This window comes from Euprymna scolopes, chromosome 21 (assembly GCF_053919585.1).
Source record: "Euprymna scolopes isolate OS-2025 chromosome 21, ASM5391958v1, whole genome shotgun sequence".
Taxonomy (NCBI): Eukaryota; Metazoa; Mollusca; class Cephalopoda; order Sepiida; family Sepiolidae; genus Euprymna; species Euprymna scolopes.
The window spans coordinates 5325752-5346222 of record NC_136502.1 but is presented as its reverse complement, the minus strand read 5'-3'; the positions used below and the strand labels follow the sequence as shown (position 1 = coordinate 5346222).

At 34.1% G+C, this 20471-nt stretch overlaps 1 protein-coding gene across 2 annotated transcripts in view; it reads left to right on the top strand.

Moving 5' to 3' along the window:
- Positions 1-20471, top strand: part of LOC145241978 (protocadherin beta-13-like) — a 288775-nt gene that overhangs the window by 235460 nt on the left and 32844 nt on the right. For both annotated transcript variants that reach the window (XM_080104850.1, XM_080104849.1), the window contains exon 3: positions 9156-9285. In XM_080104850.1, coding sequence (XP_079960976.1) covers positions 9156-9285 — 130 coding nt within the window. The remainder of the gene's footprint in view (positions 1-9155; positions 9286-20471) is intronic.

Below are 20471 nucleotides of genomic sequence, written 5' to 3'. Positions count from 1 at the left end.
TTCCGAGCAAAGTAATTGTTTTAATAAAAAAAATGGATAAAAATTATTTAATAGATGTTCCTAACTTATAATCTTCGCTATAAAATTCAAGAAAAACTGAGAATCCCAACACAGTCGGGTAATTCCGCTATTATATTATCTAGAAGTGCTAGTGGGGAAAGATGTATTCTATTAAACCTGAAAGACTAGGTTGGAAAGTTTGGGTTGGAGAGTATTTAATCGATTACGTTCGCCTCTCTGCAGGAATGGCGAACGCTTTCTCGTTTAGACAAAAGACTGAAAACCTATATGTTCCGTCTGTCGCTGTTGTCGGTGGCTGCCAATATGTTCCTTCGACGTAAGCTCTTTCCTAAGCCACCTTTTTTGAAATGGTGACACCGGCTTTCCCTGGCCAGGAAGTGAGGTATTTTGTGATCTATCCTCGCCTTGACGTCTAATTTCCTTCGGGAAATGAGAAAACACACAGCTGTGTATGCTGCATATTATTCATAATAAATATATAATTTTATGTGTGTGTATATATATATATATATATATATATATATATATATATATATATATGTATGTATATAAATTCATAGTTGTATGTATATATATATATATGTATATATATGTATATAAATTCATAAATATATATATATATATATATATATATGAAGCATATATAAATACAGACATTTATATGAAACACACACACACGAATATATATATATATATATATATATATATATATATATATATATATATATATATGAAGCATATATAAATACAGACATTTATATGAAACACACACACACGAATATATATATATATATATATATATATATATATATATATATATATATATATATATATATATATATATATATATATATAAGAAATTTATTACTGTGAGTCCAGAATGAGTTTACATATTGTTTCAACTAGAGGAAGATCCTCAAAGAGAGGAAATATCCAACTAGCATCGTAAGAATTCATAGATGGACATGTTGGATATTTCCTCTCTTTGAGGATCTTCCTCTAGTTGAAACAATATGTAAACTCATTCTGGACTCACAGCAGTAATAAATTTCTTATATACTGCTCTGGCTGCACATTGAGCACTCTAGTCCGGTTTTTTCACCACTGGTATATATATATATATATATATATATATATATATATATATATATATATATATATATACAATGCAATGAAATTTATAAACACGCTAATCAATACATCTGCATATAGCTACTTTCTTTCGCGCACACATAAATAAATTTGCGCATGCATGTTGTAGTGAAGAAACTGTCCGTGCCAACTAAGAATGAGTTTATATATATATATATATATATATATATATATATATATATATATATATATATATATACTAGCATGCTGCCCGGCGTTGCGCGGTCATAAAATATGCTTAAATATATTTTAATTTATGCAGATTTCGTATTTATTATCATGAAGCAAATTAATAGTGTAGTTTGGTAGAGACTGTCTCCCATACAGACAGACAGACAAGGTCATATATATATATATATATATATATATATATATATATATATATATATATATATATATATATATATATATATTTAAAATTGTACAGAACGTCAGAAAAATATTGGTACCGTCGGTTTCAAGCCTAACATAAGGGGGGCCGATTAATGGTAAATCGTAAATAATGTTGGGCTCTCGTCAACCATGTTATGTTTGACTTGAAACTGACGGTACCAATGTTTTTCTGACCTTCTGTACAATTTTAAATAAATAAATATTAAGCTGTTATATCGAAAAAGATAATTTCTTTGTAATCTAGCACGTTGTTGGAATTCTTTCCCAAAAAGCAATAAACAAATATGTATGTTTATATATATATATATATATATATATATATATATATATATATATATATATATATATATATATATATATATATATATATACAATAAGTAAACAAGATGAAGCTTTAATTTACATAGGAAATTTATTACATTATCGAGTCAATAAGGGTTAGAGAAAGAGAAACAAGGGAGAAACTTCTTTAGGCCATTGTATTTCAAAGCTAAATGCTTATCGTCAGAAAAGGAGGAAAATCCGACATTATACAAAAATAAATGTAAAAAGACCGACTTTGAAAACATTCAGATAGAAATGGAAAATTTTCGGAGATTAAAATTAGAAAAATATTTTCTAGGAAGCAATATATGACGGGGATAAAAGAGAAAAGCACAGAAACACCAAATGCTAAAATAATATACAAAACAATATATAAGGATATGAAATACTAAGATTTTCTTAGTTTATAAAAAGTATTTAAAAAGATTTTTGAACATTTTTAAAAAAGCTATATATTTTTTTCAAAAACTTCAAAGAATTTTTTAAAATTCTGTAGTTTCTAGAAAAAATTAGAAAAGAAACTTACAATACAGTTCAGATCAAAAATGAAAATTATAAAATATAAATAAATCAAGACAAATTATTACAAAGAAAAAAGAAAAACGTAAGAAAAGGAAAAAGAAAAATAAGAAAGTTAAAAAGTAAACCAATCCAAATTCTTGGAAGGTAATCCATCGATAATTTGGTGCACTTCAGGATTAAATGAGACGAAAGTTAATATCTAGTACATTCGCATGCAGAATAATACAGAGGAAAGATTTCAATGTCCATAATAAGTCTGCAAAGACACGGAAGTACGTATGAAATACGTTTGAAAGTCGAATTAGGATGCAATAATATGAAAATAAGTATTAACCTGTTTAAACTGAATATATTTCGGAGTTATACTCCTTTGTCAGATTTTTATATTTTTTTCTTTTTGTCCTTGCGATGATGTTAAGTTAAAATAAAATCAAAGTTTATGAAGAGTCCGTGTGCTCTTATTTTCGGTGTTGTTTTTAAAATGCCGGAAAAATACGTTTGGCAACGCGATTTAAAAATAAGGGTAGTGTTTTTTTGTTTTTTTATCGTCATAAACGTTGATTGCATATTAATTGTAAATTGAAAATCGTTTGAAAGCTGAATTACAACGCAATAATATGAAAATAAATATATACATACACACATACATGATGATTGCAACGTCTTTTCAGACGAGTGCCACTCCCTCATACACTTAAAGTCCATGGGCCCAAAAATGACTTCCATCGCCACAGGACCATTTTAATAGACAAATGCCTGAGGGAGTATCTATGCACAGATGATATTAGAGTCTTAGCTTTGTACGACTGTTAAGTTTCACTCTCTCTTTTTTCTGCTGGGGCGTCTTGTTTTTGACATACCTTTTCGAGGTGCCACGTCAAAACAGTCGTATACTGTATCAATTGCCTTTCTGCTTTCTTGCGGTGGTTCTTCTTGATCCTTGGAGATGCGTTTCCTTATGTGGTTCAGGTGCCTCTTATGTTCGAATTTTGGACCCTGAATGATGTATGTAACATTGCCAACTCTTCGTAAGGTCGAGCCCTGTTCCCAAAAAGAAACGTTATTCTTTCAACAAAAAAAAAAAAAAAAAAAAATCAGGTGTATATTTCCCTTTGGAAGAAAAAAAAAATAAATAAAGCAGCGATTTACCTTTGGCAGAGAAAATCACTGTTTTTCTCTGCCAAAGGTAAATTGTTGCTTTATTTTTATTTTTTTTTTACAAAGTAAAAATTTACCGTTTACGTAGCGACGAATTTGTTTTTCTTTTTTTTTTTTTCTCACAACTCTTTTTCGTTCCGTACTTATCTATTTTTTAGGGTCAATTAACACAATTGTTAATCTGATTTTTTTAAAATTTCCGCGAATCCTTCAGTCGCAAGTATTATGCCGGACACTTTCTTAGGCGTGATAAACATTTGAGTCAAACATTGTTAGTGCTTTCAAAACATTATTTTAGACGTGAGTATGTTCCTCGAATCCAATGTCGCCAGTGTTATGGCTCGCAAATAGCTACAAAGAAGAAGAAAAAAGAAGAAAACAACGGATAGCAATTTAAAACATGTATTACACGAAAACAACGGAAAGGTTACAAACTAAGAAGTTTTGGTAATTAACCGAGCATACGAGGTTCGCTCTGGAATTAAATCCCTCCCCGGGATCGCCATGAGTTTTAGTTTATATGGACGATGGATTAGTCAATTTGGAACGTAGTTCCCTCAAAACAATTATCTATTTTTAATGTGTTTGTTTATCTATTATTTTAGCACGGGGTTCCGTACCACACGATCGTGTTCGCACACACACACACGCTCCCACGCGCACTTTCTGAACTACATCACCACCACCACGACTCCGTCGCCCTACATGGCCACCCCTCCCTTCCTTACGAAAACAGAATATCTCAGCGTCGCTTATAAAGGACTAATTTACAACATGGACATTAGAGTAAAGACAACTCCCGTTAACCGGTGTTCATTTTTCCGTTTTGTTTTTCCTCCTTCCCTTAGGCGCTGATGATTTGTATCGATTTTTATCAGCCACAGAATACCGTTCCCATACAATGAAACCGCTGGTTCGTCTTTGGAATATGTATATATAGTTTTTAAATAAATATTTGTATTTTAGCTCTCACATTCACGATCGAGCACTTTATTTGATTTCTTTTCATTGCATTCTCTCTCTCTCTCTCTCTCTCTCTCTCACACACACACACACACACACACACAAACACTATATATATATATATATATATATATATAGTGTGTGTGTCAGAATGCGATGAAAAGAAATCAAATATAGTGCTCGATCGCGAATGTGAGAGATAAAATACACGTATATATACATAGGTATTTATACATATATGTATATGTGCGTGTATCCATGTATGGGCACGTATGTATACATGCATGTATATGTATACATATATATAAACATATATATATATATATATATATATATATATGTGTGTGTGTGTGTGTGTGTGTGTGTATGTATTAAAAGTATTTATGTTTTCGTTTGAGTTTTCGCTGCTTTCATCTAATATCGACATCTAATGCCATGTTCGCACATATATCATTAATTGGCAATGACTTCCTTGCGCGTACGCGAGTGTGAGCATATATATATATATATATATATATATATATATATATCGTAATATATGCACGTATAAATTGTTTGACCTGTGACCCTTTAACATTTGCCATTTTTGACATGATCCGCGTCATCAAAGAACCGGGACGAAATTTATTAATCCAAGAACATTATTACATACGTGTTATCGATATTACTTTGTGCTTTGGCAGCGTTTACTGTGTCTCTCTTTTTGAAAAAAAGAAAAAAAAGAAGAAAGTTCTAATCTGTGTAAGAAAGAATTTGTTCTTTTTTTATTATTTCTTCTTTTTATTATTTCTTCTGCCTTATTTTTAACTGGTTTCCCTGTAATTTGGTATCAATCGATTGATTATAAAAAAGAAGGCGACTTAGTGCTGTTCAGGCAAAAGAAATAACAGGTAGATATTAATAATTATCACTACAAAGCCACCATTCGCATCTGTCTGGTGCACTAACCTCTAGCGTTTCCCCTCTTAAACAAGGTCCTTTTAAATAGAAAACTTTGCTGGTTCAGCCACGCTTTGTGCTGCAACCCAGGAGAGTTCATCCACAAATCTCTCTATAACGGGCACGAGGGGAAAATGGACACATATATAAGGAAATGGCAGAAACATTAGAAGATGACCTCCAATCTGTAGTGGAATGGGGATAAAAATGGATGGTCACATTCAATGCTGCCAAGACTAAACTTGTTTTCTTCAATAATTACAGAAACCTTCTCTACCTCCAATAGCAATGGCCAAGAACACATTACCTGAAAGTACTTGCTTTAAACTCCTCGGCCTAACGTTTACAGGGAACATGGACTGGAATAGATACATTGAGAGCATTGCCAAGGCTGCTGCAAAGAAGGTGGGCTCTCTCTACCGTGCTAGAAAATTATTTACGCCTGAAAGTATCCTGTACCTCTACAAGGCCACCATTCGCCCATGTATGGAGTATTGTTGTCATATTTGGGTTGGCGCATCTGCTGTTTGTCTCTCACTCCTGGGCAGGGTTCAAAAGAGAGTCTCCAACCTGATAGGTCCTGAACTGTCATCTAGGCTTCAGCCTCTGTCCCATTGACAAAATATTGCATCCCTCTGCCTGTTCTACAAATACTTTAATGGTGAATGCTCTGACGAATTGCAAGCACTTGTACCACCTCGAGGTGACTACCCCCGACAAACCCGACAATCAACTAAGTCGCACCCCTTTACAGTAGAGATCCCTAGACGTAAGAAAGCCTTTTACTCCAATAGTTTCTTCCTCAGAACTGTAAGTCTTTGGAACTCCCTTCCGGGATTCTGCTTTCTCAACTATACTGATATGCAGAAGTTCAAGTGTAATGTGAACAGACATCTTTCTACTCATCTCCCTTCATAATGCCCCTGCAAATTATGTCCCCGATAGTAGCCCCCTACTTCAAAGTGGCACTGTGCCTTGTTTGGGGTGAAAATTGAATTTAAAAAATCAATAGTTCCAGAACCACTCCAAGATTGGTGAAAACGCTTGGGAGATACAACTGAAGACGTGCTTACCATCAAAGCTGACATCGAACCTGGCTCTGGTCCACAGGACTACTGCATTCGTAGTTGGTCCCAGGATTGACTGTCCATCTCTCTCATGGTCGGTTCAGACCGTTATGTTTGGTCTGCCTTCATCTGAGATGTGTGTTCTACAAGAGGATTCGGGTCAACTTGAATATCGTCAAGTCAGCATAAATCAATGAGACAGTGTCTGATTTAATGCATTTCATGCTGTCCACCAATTTTCAGCCCCATTCCCATCACCATAATTTTTCATCCATGGAATTTGCTCTGAGAGGAACTGGCTACATTTGCGCACCCTTCAACAAACCAAACTCCTGAGTAACTTGACAATCAGATCACCCACTTTGTAACCGCAGAGGTCCCCAGATGCTAAAACGTTTCCTATTCTAATAGCTTCTTTCCTCAAGCTGGTAGAATTTGGAATTCCCTTCCTGTTTCTTTGTGATACAATAGGTACCCTCGCTGCTGTCTATTTCCCCGTCTGTACAAATTTAAATGTAATCTAAACAGATATCTCGTTGCACAACTCCCCATATAGGATGCCCCCATAAATCTGTCTCTTAATTTACAGTTACCTCTTGCGTCTCAGTAGCAATGCTGACTTGTTTGGGATGAATATCAACAAATTGTACTTACAAAATCTGAATAAAATCAGCATAATACCAATAATTGTGTGAGCACTAGCAACATTCCCAAAGAACTTGGAAAAAAGACTAAGAGAAGGGGAAAACTAAGACCATACAACAGATGGTAGCGTTGAAAACAGAAGAAATCTTATGGAAAATCCTTGAATGCAGAAACTAATTGATATAATCTATAAACTGCTAACTGGTCATATGGAAACTATAACAGAAGCAAGACAAAACAAAAATAGGGGAACATTATAAGAAAACTGAAACAGCAAAATTGTAAGTTAACTACAATCTCCTCATACCACCACAGAAAATTGTAAGCTAACTACGATCCACCCATACCACCACAACAAAAAATTGTAAGTTAACTACAATCTCCCCATACCACTACCACAAAAAATTGTAAGTTAACTACAATCTCCCCATACCACCACAACAAAAAGTGTTAGTTAACTACAATCTCCCCATATCACCACAAAAAAATTGTAAGCTAACTACAATCTCCCCATACCACTACCACAAAAAATTGTAAGTTAACTACGATCTCCCCATCCCACTACCACAAAAATTGTAAGTTCACTACGATCTCCCCATACCACTACCACAAAAATTGTAAGTTAACTACGATCTCCTCATATCACCACCACAAAAAATTGTAAGTTAACTACAATCTCCCCATACCACTATCACAAAAAATTGTAAGTTAACTACAATCTCCCCATACCACCACCACCACAAAAAATTGTAGCCTTGATATTGACTAACACTATACTAAATAATCGAGAAGGGCCAAAGTGTATAGAAAAACTGAAGAGAGAGAGAGAGAGAGAGAGAGAGAAAAAGAGAAAGAGAGAGAGTACTGACCAGAACCTAAACTTAGTAGGTGATGCACTATTGTCTTCCCTGCAGCCTCTTTCGCACAGAAGAACCTGTCCCTGTTCTATCGTTATTTTCATGGCAAGTTCTCATCTGAACTCCAATCTATGGCCACCTTGCTAAACTTTAACAAAACACTCGACTAGCTACAACCGCTATCAATATGTTTTTATCTGAGCCTAAATCTAAACGCAGTGACCTTAAAGCGGCTTATTGCCACCCAAAACCCAATGAAGACCAATGATTATTGCAAGCAATAAATCAATGGCAATCAGCTGTTGCAATGACGCAAAGGTGAAAAGTATTGGAACCCTGAGGAGACTTGCTATCAGCCAGACTCCAGAGAAATCACCGGTTATTATCAGTGAGAAATCTCTGATGATGCCATATGTAAGCACTTCTAGTGAATAATAATAATAATAATAATAATAATAATAATAACAAGAACAATAATAATAATAAAGATCAATGTGTATGTATTTGTATATAAATAAAGAGGAGTTGAATATTTTGCACATCGTAAGCAGGTGTATTCGTAATTGAATGGAAAGAAAACAAAGGCTGTTGGACACTAACAACTAAAACTTGGTGGACAAGTCAGGCATAGACTGAAGTTTATTTGTATTAAAATAGGGTTGATTGTTAAAAGAGTTGTGAATTTTTGTTATCAATTCCATGAGTGACGTTTTTTAGGGGACGCCCAGTTGAACAATACTTTATACAGTACACACAATGCTTTAAGCAAACTACGTCATAATGTAATTTTAATTGAAAAGGTTATTAAAGAATTTGTGCGGAAGAAAAATATTAAAACCCAGTTCAAAAAAAAAAAAAAAAAAAAAAAAAAATATATATATATATATATATATATATATATATATATATATATATATATAAGCAAAAAACCCTGAAAGAAAATCATAATACCATAGGGAACTATTTTTTGTTGCGGAATAATTCGTGTCCTTATTCAATCATGTCAGTGAAATTGTTTTATGTTTTTAAATCTTTGTTTAGTTTTGTTTTTATTTAACCCTTTCTTTTTCTCCCTTTTTCTTTTTATCCCCCTATCTCTCTCTGCTGCGCCCAGGAGATAGGAGCTACGTCTAGGAGTAAGGATAACGGGCAGAAATTCTTCATGACTCCGGATTGCCGTGGCGACAAGGCCAATACTCAGTCCGATTGCGGAGATTTCTGGAACAAGGGAGATATTGCTGGAGGTGAGTTGAAAACTCATTTTCCAAGTTACAAAATTTTTCTTTAGTTCATTTGAACATAAAAACACCTGTGACCATAGCAGGTCCTGAACAGTTAAATGGGTTTTGACTTTAATTTTAATGCCATGTCAACAGCAAGCAATTCATATTAAATTACAGAGCTTTTAGGTAGGGGAAGTAGTTCTTTCGGCCGTAACGACAGCCCTTTTCAACCTTTCCCCCATCATTGAGCTCTCGGCTTTATACATGTCTCCATTTATCCTCTACTCCCATACAAGAAAAATCATAGTCATCATTAAGTGACAGAAAAAAAGATATAAAAAGAACAGTTTTTTATTGTTTAAAACGTTAAGTTTTGTATAAAAATATTTTCATACATTCGTATCACAAAAAAAAAAAAATATCCAAACTTTTCTAAATAGAAAATTATGCAGTTAATTTGAAATACGAAAATATAATGAACAGAAACACCAGGAATATTATCAGTGGGAACACTGTTGATTCATTTAGTTTGTTTATGTGTAGAGCTGTTTCTAATAATATTATTCTCATATCATCAACGACCATCAGGCGGTTTCCGACTTTTGTTTTTATTGCTACTAAACTTGAGAACCCCGATGAATTGTCATTAGAAAGGAAAACAGTTCAAATCATCTGCCTTGCTTTTAATCTCTTGTATCAGAAGTCTTTGTTTAACGCAAAGCAACAAAACTTTTTGGTTAAAACGTCAAGCAGAGGTTCGCTAGTCACCAGTTGAGTCGAGTAGAGTTCGTTGTTCACAACACGAGATACACGTCGACGTTCTCTATTCGCATGTCTTAAACGCTTCTCCCACTCCTCCCAGTGACTCACCTTTTATAATGTCTCGGACACACCCAATTTGCATATACCACGAGAGTGCTAGAGATATACGCGTGACCGGAGGCTTTAAAAGACAACAGCTGCCATCTTGGCCTTTTTTTTTTTTCTTTTTCTGTCTTTTAGCCTGCTGCCGAGACAGATTCTCACCCGTTTCTGAGGTAGCTCCTCTCTATGTCTATCGCATCCTTCAAATTTATTGAACCATGTTTAAGGTACAAGGCTTAACCAGCTTCCCAGTAATGTCATGGGGTTTTACGGACTGTGCTATTTGCACGCTACATTGCTTTCTTCTCAGATTAATCTGAAAAAATATTTTTAAATTATCAGGTACTTCAATTAATTATCCTCGACTATATAATTTTACTCCCACCTAGGAGTAAAGTTACTCCTGATTAAGAACCTTTCGTCTCTGTTCTCTGTCAACTTAGGTGTGTCTCTGCTTCTGTGGGTTTCTAGAAGGTCGATCCTTCCAGGCTTTACCTTCTCACCAATTGAGAAAGAGGTTAGTTTATTGCTAATCGCCTGAAGTAAAAGTCCTGCCTGTTTTTGTTTTATACGATGTCCGTCCGCATTTCAAATTGATCGTTAGTAGAAATCATTCCATGTTTTAAAATATACACAAGATGTGTTTAAAATGTAAAAGAACATTTTCGTAGTTCATGAGAAAATGGTGGCCTTATAGAGGTACGTTACTTTCAGACGTAAGTAATTTTCTAGCACGGTAGAGAGAGAGAGCCCACCTTCTTTGCAGCAGCCTTGGCAATGCTCAATGTATCTATTCCAGTTCATGTTCCTTGTAAACGTTGGGCCGAGGAGTTAATTTGAAATGAACTACGAAAATGTTCTTTTACATTTTAAACGCATATTCTAAATATCTTACATTTTAAATGCTTTCTGCAGAGGACGCTTCACAGAACGTCTGAAACGCGTTAAAAACGATTTCAATGATTTAAAAACATTATTACAATGATCTACACATAATTTTCAATGAAAAACCAAAATACGGAATAATAAAATAATGTTAAAAAATATACATTATTGGTGACCCCCCCCTCTCATTTAAATATACATCTTTCTCTCGTTGGAATTTCTTAATCCATTATATATATATATATATATATATATATATATATATATATATATATATATATATATATATATATATAGTTAGTTATAAAATATATATGGCGATTAAGCTACACTGAATATTCCCCGTTTCATCCACTCTAGGATTCTTCAGGCTTATGCGCGGATTTTGTTGTTGTCTGTCTTTTTTATACACGCAGCTTCTATTGAGATTTTAGTTAGCCAATCAGCTTTCTAGTATCCACCGCGCCCTTCCTATCAGCCAATGGACATGCACTTATCAGACAAAGGCCTATTTGACCTCTGGTTGACCTATTCCTTTGTGTATGCTCTATTTTCCCTGGATATCTAGTTTTAAATTTAGGTTAGTTTTTTATGTTAGTTTATATATATGTATATGTACACATAAAGATATATATATATATATATATATATATGTGTGTGTGTGTGTGTGTGTGTGTGTGTGTGATAGTTTATGTATAATCATGTTTATTTAATTTATTTATTTGTTTATTTTCTATTGTTAGTGTAGCTTAATCGTCATATATATTTATAAATTACTAACTAGCTCTACCTTCGTATTAAACACTTTTGAAGTAAATACTTAAAGTTTACGCATAAATTTATACTTTCGTATATTAATTTTATGTGATTAAATGAAATAGTTATATATATATATGTATATATATATATCAGGTATATATATATTATATATATCATATATATATCAGATATATGTATATATCAGATATATATATATCATATATATATATATATTATATATATCAGGTATATATATATATATATAGAGAGAGAGAGAGAAAGAGAGGGAGAGATATATTCCTTTAATTTAGTTGACTTATAAAATTCAACTGAATTAAAGGAATAAATTATAAGATGGTCAACACATGAATTTTGGAGTATAACTTTCTGTCATTTATTCTCTATATTGATCTGTAATTACATTGAGCTTCTTAAATAAGGATTGATATATAAGAAAATATATTTCTACAAAAAATATATATATATATATATATATATATATAAATTTAAAAGAATCGAAATCAATAATTCTATCGGAATCAGGAAAAATATTAGAACCGTTCTATCACTACCAATCACCATCCTCCCCCCGCGCACAAAGGGAAAGTTTATATCAGATGTACCCTGCACATCCCTCCGCTCTTATTTTATGACACGTTCTTCTGCGATCCGAACTTTTTTCTACATGACATTGTAAAGATGGCGATTATTGGCATGTCTTGCTGTATCAATTATGATCGGCCATCTTATTGGTTGAATGTTATTGTCGCTCTCGATTATTGCGGCTCCAAATCCATCTGCTTCCTTGCATTTCCGAGAAACGCTTCGTCTTTCGTGACATTTCCAAGGAAGACGATGAGAAAGCGTCGGGCAAGTTATTAACGAACCAAAAATGTCATAAAGACGTACGTGACGGGGTTGGGCGAGAGATTGGCGTGCGGATGAACGATTGTGGCAAAGACGGAATAATGGAATTGCAAAAAGGGAAAAGGTTTCTTGTGCCAAAGCACAATGGCAATGTTTAATGGTAAAAGTGTCGAAAAATTGGATGGTGAGAATAAAAGAGATAGATAGATAGATAGAGATAGATAGATAGAGATAGATAGATAGATAGATAGATAGATAGATGGGGCTTAAAGAATGTAAGAGAATAGAGAGGAAGGAAATCAAAGTGCGAGAGCTAGAAAGCATGAGAGAAAAAGAGATCGGGGCATAGAAAGATAGATATATATAGAGAGAGAAAGGGAGAGAGAGAGAGAAAGAGAGATAGACAGACAGAGAGAGAAAGGGCAAAATAAAGTGAGGGATGCTTAAAGAATGTAGGGTAAGAGAAAAGGAGGACAGAAAATTCAAGAGAGAGTTTTGGGAAAAGCTAGAAAGAGAGAGAGAGAGAGAGAGAGAGAGTGGGGAAATGAAAGAGTAAGTGATAGAAATAGCTGGATATGTATAGAAGTGATGAAAAAAGAAAAAAATCAACTAAATGTAGAAAGAAAGAAAGAGAATTAAGAGAATCTAAAAATATCGAAAGATAAAAGAAATTAAACAGAGCTAAAAAGAAAAAGAGGAAATTTAAAGAAGAGAAAGAAAAAGGAAATTAAAATATATAATGGAAGGTAAAAAGGAAGAGTACACTAACACGTGAAATTAAAGATGAAGTTATGAAATGCATGAAATTAGGGAAAGAAATATATAGAAAGAAAGAAAAGAAAAAAGAGGGTATATTAAGGGAAAAAGATAGAAGGAATTAAAGACACTCATATATATATATATATATATATATATATATATATATATATATATATATATATATATAGAGAGAGAGAGAGAGAGAGAGATATGAACTTAGAGTGAGGGAGACATATAAATAGAGAGAGGGAAAGAAAGAAGTAAGAAAAGGAAGAATAAAATAGAGCTCGTAAGAGAAAGCGAGAGAGGGAAGAGGAAGCAGAGAGAAAATATGAAAGAGGGCGCATAAAAGAGAAAGTGGGAGAAACGATTTGTAAAGAAGAAGAAGTAGAAGAAGATGATGATGATGATGATGATGATGATGATGATGATGATGATGAAGCAAACAAAATAGCGAAAAATGGTGAAGATAATGATAAAAAGAATAAGATGGAGAACATGAAGAAAATGATGATGATAATGATAATGATGATAATGATGATAAAGACGAAGAAGATTGTGATGAAGAAAGGGATGATGATGATGATGATGATGATGATGAAGAAGACGAAGGAGACGAAGAAGATTGTGATGAAGACGAAGGAGACGAAGAAGATTGTGATGAAGAAAGGGATGATGATGATGATGATGATGATGATGATGATGATGATGACGAAGAAGATTATGATGAAGAAAGGGATGATGATGATGATCATGATGATGATGAAGAAGAAGACGAAGGAGATTGTGATGAAGAAAAGGATGATTATGATGATGATGATGATGAAGACGAAGAAGACGAAGAAGATTGTGATGAAGAAAGGGATGATGATGATGATGATGATGATGATGATGATGATGATGATGACGATGATGATGATGAAGACGAAGAAGACAAAGAAGATTGGGATGAAGAAAAGGATGATGATGAAGAAGAAGAAGAAGAAATAAAATAAGGAGAAAGAGGAAGATATTTTCCTTCCTTCAACATTCCGCGATTTGTGTAATTTCTTGCACACAACAGGATATCTTTCCATTCAATTTTCGATTCCTCGCCATTTCTTTTAAAAATCCGAACAAACAAGCGCACGCGTTCGTTCCAAAAACAAGAGAGAAACAGCTGCTGTGAGCGTTTTCCAGGGAAAATTGGACGACTCCGGGCCCAATCGAGTGAAAGGCTGAAAATTGCAAAAATGATTATCTGTTACAACGCGCGTTGCGACGGTCACGGAAAAATATCTTAGGCCTGAATGATGTGGCACAGCCCCATCCTAATCCCCATTCTCATCCAGCATCATCATCATCATCATGGGTGGCGGATGAAAAGTAAAGACATTGGTCATAAACGGTGATGGTGTTGTGGTGATGGAGGGCGGTAGTTTGAAAGCAAGGGATAAGTGTGCAATTTTAGGGATGGTGCTCCCGTGACAGTGGCGTCACCAGCAGTAGCGATGGTCGGTATGGGGGGGGAGCAAGGAAGCGGGTTAGATAATGGCATGTATCACTTCGCAACCGAAGAGAGAAAAAAGTAAAAAAAAAAAAAAAAAAAGGGAGAATCTAAGCTCAATGAATGTCAATAGAGGGAATTCAATTTTCCGGCATGTTGATATTCACATAGGTCACAGTGATGACGCGTGACTGTCTTTTTCGAACTGGTTCCGTCGTAGTTTTCAAATAACAAAAAGTATCCTTAACACTTTAATGCAGGGTTATTTTTTATATAGAAATTCTACCTAACTGAGCTTACTTGTTCTTGAACCATTTGCGTTCAAGTTAAGCTGACTTCGGGGGAAAATGGGTCCATAACAACTAATAATAGAAGCAAAACGTATTCGTCACGAAAACAAATATAATTGTTCAAATCAAAAAATTTATAACAACAATTTTATTTGTTTATAACAACGTTGACGAAACGATTAATAATCTAAATATCTATAAAATTGAGAATGTGTGTGCGTGTGTATAAACACATATCTCAACCTATATACTCAACGAATTTTTCATCTACAAACTTGAATTTTAGTATATAGATTATTCAGAAATGTGGAAAACGTTTTAATAGGTTTTCATCCGTAAAAAAGGGCTTCTAAGGGTCAGCATGGAAAATTGGTACGTGGGAGTCGTCGGATTTTTCCCTATTTGCTAACTGTTTTACGATTGTGCATGCATGACTGGTTTGCATTACAGATTCATTATGTTAAATATAAGTCGGTTTTAAAACACTTTTTACAGAGCGTGTCTCGCTGGCCGAATGGTTATCATACTTGACTCTCTCTCTCTTTGGGTTTTGGTTTCGATCTAAGATGAAGCATATTTTTTTACTTATAAGAAGTGGACTGTTAAAAAAAACATAATACCCGCTTATACATATTTCAGTTTCTGTATGAATTAAAATATAATATCTATGCGTATCTTACGGCCGAGCAACGCCGATCAGCCTGCTAGTATAATCTAAAAATGATCCTTGCGAATGTTAGCAACTCTATGCGCCCTCCAGACACAAATATTTTATTATTTTCTGAATCCATATTATTAGGTTATAAATTGTATATTTAAATATGTGTATAATTTGTAGTAGAAACATATACTTTTTATGTTTCCATCCTGTATCCATACGATTGTCGAGGAACATGATAGCAAACAGCAGCAGCAGCTAACTCGAAGTATTATTTTTGTTCGCCAGCAAAGCAACCATTTATTTTGTTGTTCAATTGAAGTCAGCTACCAAAGATGTAGAAAGCAACGTAAAATACGCAAAATACCTCTCCTCATTTTTGACGGCATGCTCACACGAATCTACGAAAACCTTACAGACTCCGATCTTGCTGAGCAGCAAGCCTTAACTACTTGACAGGGATTCTAACTCTAGCAATTCTGACAAACGTGCTACGGCATACCAGTGTCCATTTTTTCTGATGGTATGTGCACAAGTTTCGGATTTTATGCGTATTCCCGGAAATGTTCCGACAAAATGTATCCGTTTGTCCTTTTTAGCTTAAAGCGTCTCCATTAACGCTGGTGCCATTATCGCCCGTTTCATATCCTCTTTATCTCGGCCTTTACATCCTCCGCAAGAATATATTTAAGCGGGCGAGGAGGTTAGGCAGGGGAGAAAGTATGATGAAAAAAAGAAAATAGCAACAGAATTCTCTTGTGTTTGGTTATTTTTGCTTCTTATATATATATATATATATATATATATATATATATATATATATATATATATACACACACACAAAATAGTACATGTATGTGTGTAAATATTTTAACTACTTATTTTAACTAACTGTATTAACTACTTATTTTAACTAACTGTATTAACTACTTATTTTAACTAACTGTATTAATTACTTATTTTAACTAACTGTATTAACTACTTATTTTAACTAACTGTATTAACTACTTATTTTAACTAACTGTATTAACTACTTATTTTAACTAACTGTATTAACTACTTATTTTAACTAACTGTATTAATTACTTATTTTAACTAACTGTATTAACTACTTATTTTAACTAACTGTATTAACTACTTATTTTAACTAACTGTATTAACTACTTATTTTAACTAACTGTATTAACTACTTATTTTAACTAACTGTATTAACTACTTATTTTAACTAACTGTATTAACTACTTGTCACCTAACGCTGAAATTAACAGGAAATAGTAATTATACACCAAGGATGTTTTATACAGAGTAAAATCCTTGCTTGGGTTCATAACGCGTATAGACATATATCGGTAAGTTGAAATCCGAAATGTTCATTTTAACTGGCCTACATGTTTTTACTTCTTTATGCGCATGCTCACAATAATTGCATTTCTTCAAGTGTGTTAGTATTTAGTCTTTATTGTGGTTCGCTCGATAACAACATTCGTACAGGACGCGGTTGGAACGCGGGTTAGATAATGGCATGCATCACTTCGCAACCGAAGAGAGAAAAAAGTAAAAGTGGTTTCGAGTTTAGCTAATGGCACCATACCATTTTATTTTTTAACTTTTTCTATCATGTCTTTGTATTGATAAATACGAATATCTGCATGATTTTAAATATATGTTTAAACATATTTTAGAAGCTGAATCAAAATATTTATTCGTATGCTTAGAAATTAACTTTTCTTTTTAATTTCTTACAGATTTTTTTTTACTGTCTTTAAAGACGATGCATATTTTTTTTTACCATTAGTTTTTGCCCGGAAAGCTTCATGAACGAAGATAAAATTCAATGAAAAAAAAATCATACATTTCTTACGTAAATCTTTCACGATTGGGGACCAATTCTAAGCACAATTTCGATAGAAAAGTTTACTTGGGCTAATGTCAGGTTCCTGTGTTCCTTTCCATTTTTCTTCTCGAGATTCTGAAATTGAAAATATTTATAGCCTAGTCTACCTTTAATAATGTTTTCTTTAAAATTAAATTATTATTCCTGTTCCTTTTAGATAATTTTCCTTTCTCCTCACTTTAAATAACTTCTCTCTTTTTCTATAAATAGTTCCTATTTACAATGCCTCCCCACGGGACAGAGTTAGACACCAGGGTCGTTTTTTAATGTAGAGAAAAGGAACAAAAATAAAAATTGTCTCAGTCGTGAAGGATTTCTCCTCCACTGACAGAGAACAAGAAATTGAAGTGCAGCATCTGAAGAACATATACTACACTTTGATGTATTTATTTGCTCCCCCACCGAGCAAATTAGGCACAAGGCCGATTTTTAATGTGAGGAGTGAAGGGGAAATGGGGTCCAACTCCCCGGGGAGTAGGGGAGATAGATAGTGACAATTGGTATGAAGGGTTGCCCCTACATTGACCAAGGTCTTATCTGTGGGGTCGCCCCCATATAGGGTCTTTGCTTGCAGTATCTGCCGGAACAGATACTATACTTTGAGGTATTTATTTGCTCCCCCACTGAGCAAATTAGGCACAAGTCCGATTTTTAATGTGAGGAGTGAAGGGGAAATGGGGACCAACTCCCCGGGAAGTAGGGGAGCTGAATAGTGACAATTGGTATGAAGGGTTGCCCCTACATTGACCAAGGTCTTATATGTGGGGCTAACCCCACATATGGTACATCGTCTGTTGCCAAGGTCACTGGAAAGATGGTGGGATCCTTCTACCGCTCCAGAAGATATCTCACTACTGATGCAATTCTCTATCTATATAAAAGCCAAGTACGTCCAAGGATGGAATACTGTTGCCATATCTGGGCAGGATCTGCTAAAAACAGCCTACCCTGCCTTGACAGAGTACAAAATAGACTTTGTGGCTTAGTGGGGGATGCCCTTTTCTCTACCCTGCAACCTCTCTCCCACAGAAGAGACGTTGCGAGCCTATCCTTGTTTTATCGTTATTTCCATGGCAGGTGCTCGTCTGAACTCCAATCTCTGGTCCCCCCTCGCCAATATTTCACGAAAAACACCCATCTAGCTGAATCCACTGTGAAAAATTTCCCCCACTCTTTATCTGCCTACATCAAAACGTGGATTTCATGAACAAAACTTCTTTCTTAGAACTGCACGCCTGTGGAACTCTGTTCCGTCTGCCTGCTTCCCACCGGACTACAACTTGGATGTCTTCAAGTCCAACGTTAACAAATTCCTAATGAACCGCCCCCTTAAGTAAACACTTCATCAAATCTCCACACTAACGCAATGTACTTGCAATAATCCTTATCCCTGAGTGGCTTCCGGGCCTTGGTAAGTGGTGATCACTGTATAGAAAAAAATGGTCTTTGCTTGCAGTATCTGCCGGAACAGATACTACACTTTGATCTTGTCCCGAAGACCAAGTTTTTCAATAAATAGTTTCTCCTCTTGTTTTTTTGTAAAAAAGTAAGGCGAAGACATCCCTACATATCTTTTCTTTTTTATGCATTCATCGATTAGACAAACAAATATTAATTTCAAACAATAATTCTGAAGTTTTCGAATGTGTGCATTTTTTAGAACGTTTTCTTTACTGAATTCAAATATATTTAAGAATATTATTACAACACAAAATAGACTTTTATTTTATTACAAAACAGAAATTTTCCTAACTAATAAAATATAAAAACAATCATTAACTTTTGAGGAAACTAATATTATTTTCAATTTTTGAATAATTGGTCTCTCTGACTAAAATACAAATTTTTCGGTATTTTTTACATTAAATACAGTTCACCGTTTACATTCGAAATGTCGACCTTTATAGGTTTTCGAGTATGCTGACAACTAATATTACAATTAAATTTGGGGCTGATAAGTAGTTTACCAGATATAAAAACATTGGTTATCCAACGCAAAAGCTAATGTAATCCCTGGCAACCATTTCTTTTTTACATCCAAGGAATTAGTAATTCGCATGCGTAACGACTTTTCGATTAAACCTCCCGAACATCCCCATGTTATGAACGGCTTTCGGAATAAACACCCCTAACCCCCACATGTTAAGAACGGCTTTCGGAATAAACACCCTCAACTTCTCTATGCGTTAAGAACAGCTTTCGGAATAAGCATCTCATTTTTCTATTGAAGTGTGAAAACTCTCTGTTATGTCGTCTGTTTTCAGTTACACGCATGGTTATTACTAACTACTGGGTTATGAAAACAAAATGGCTGTCAGGGATTACATTATCTTTTACGTTGAACATCATATGTTTTCATATCTGGTGAATGACTTATCAGTCCCAAATTTAACTGTGATATTCGTTGGTAGCATACCCGAAAACCCATAAAGTCGGAATTTACAATCCAAAAACCGCTGCGAGACTGAAATCAACGAATGAAAGCTTGGTACAAAAGCAATCATTCAAACATAAACAGAGGTTCTCTTGCTTATTATTTTTAAACGAAATTCAATAAAATTTTAATTTGCTCCAAAACTATAAATTTTATAAAGTTTATGTTCATTCACCCCTCGTCGGTAAAAATGCCAAGCGGCAATTGCCAATTCATTACAATATTGTCAGTATAATTCTATTCTGTTTACATCATAATCTGACGTCATCTTACACCAGAATTTTACATTATTAATATTTAATTATGATATT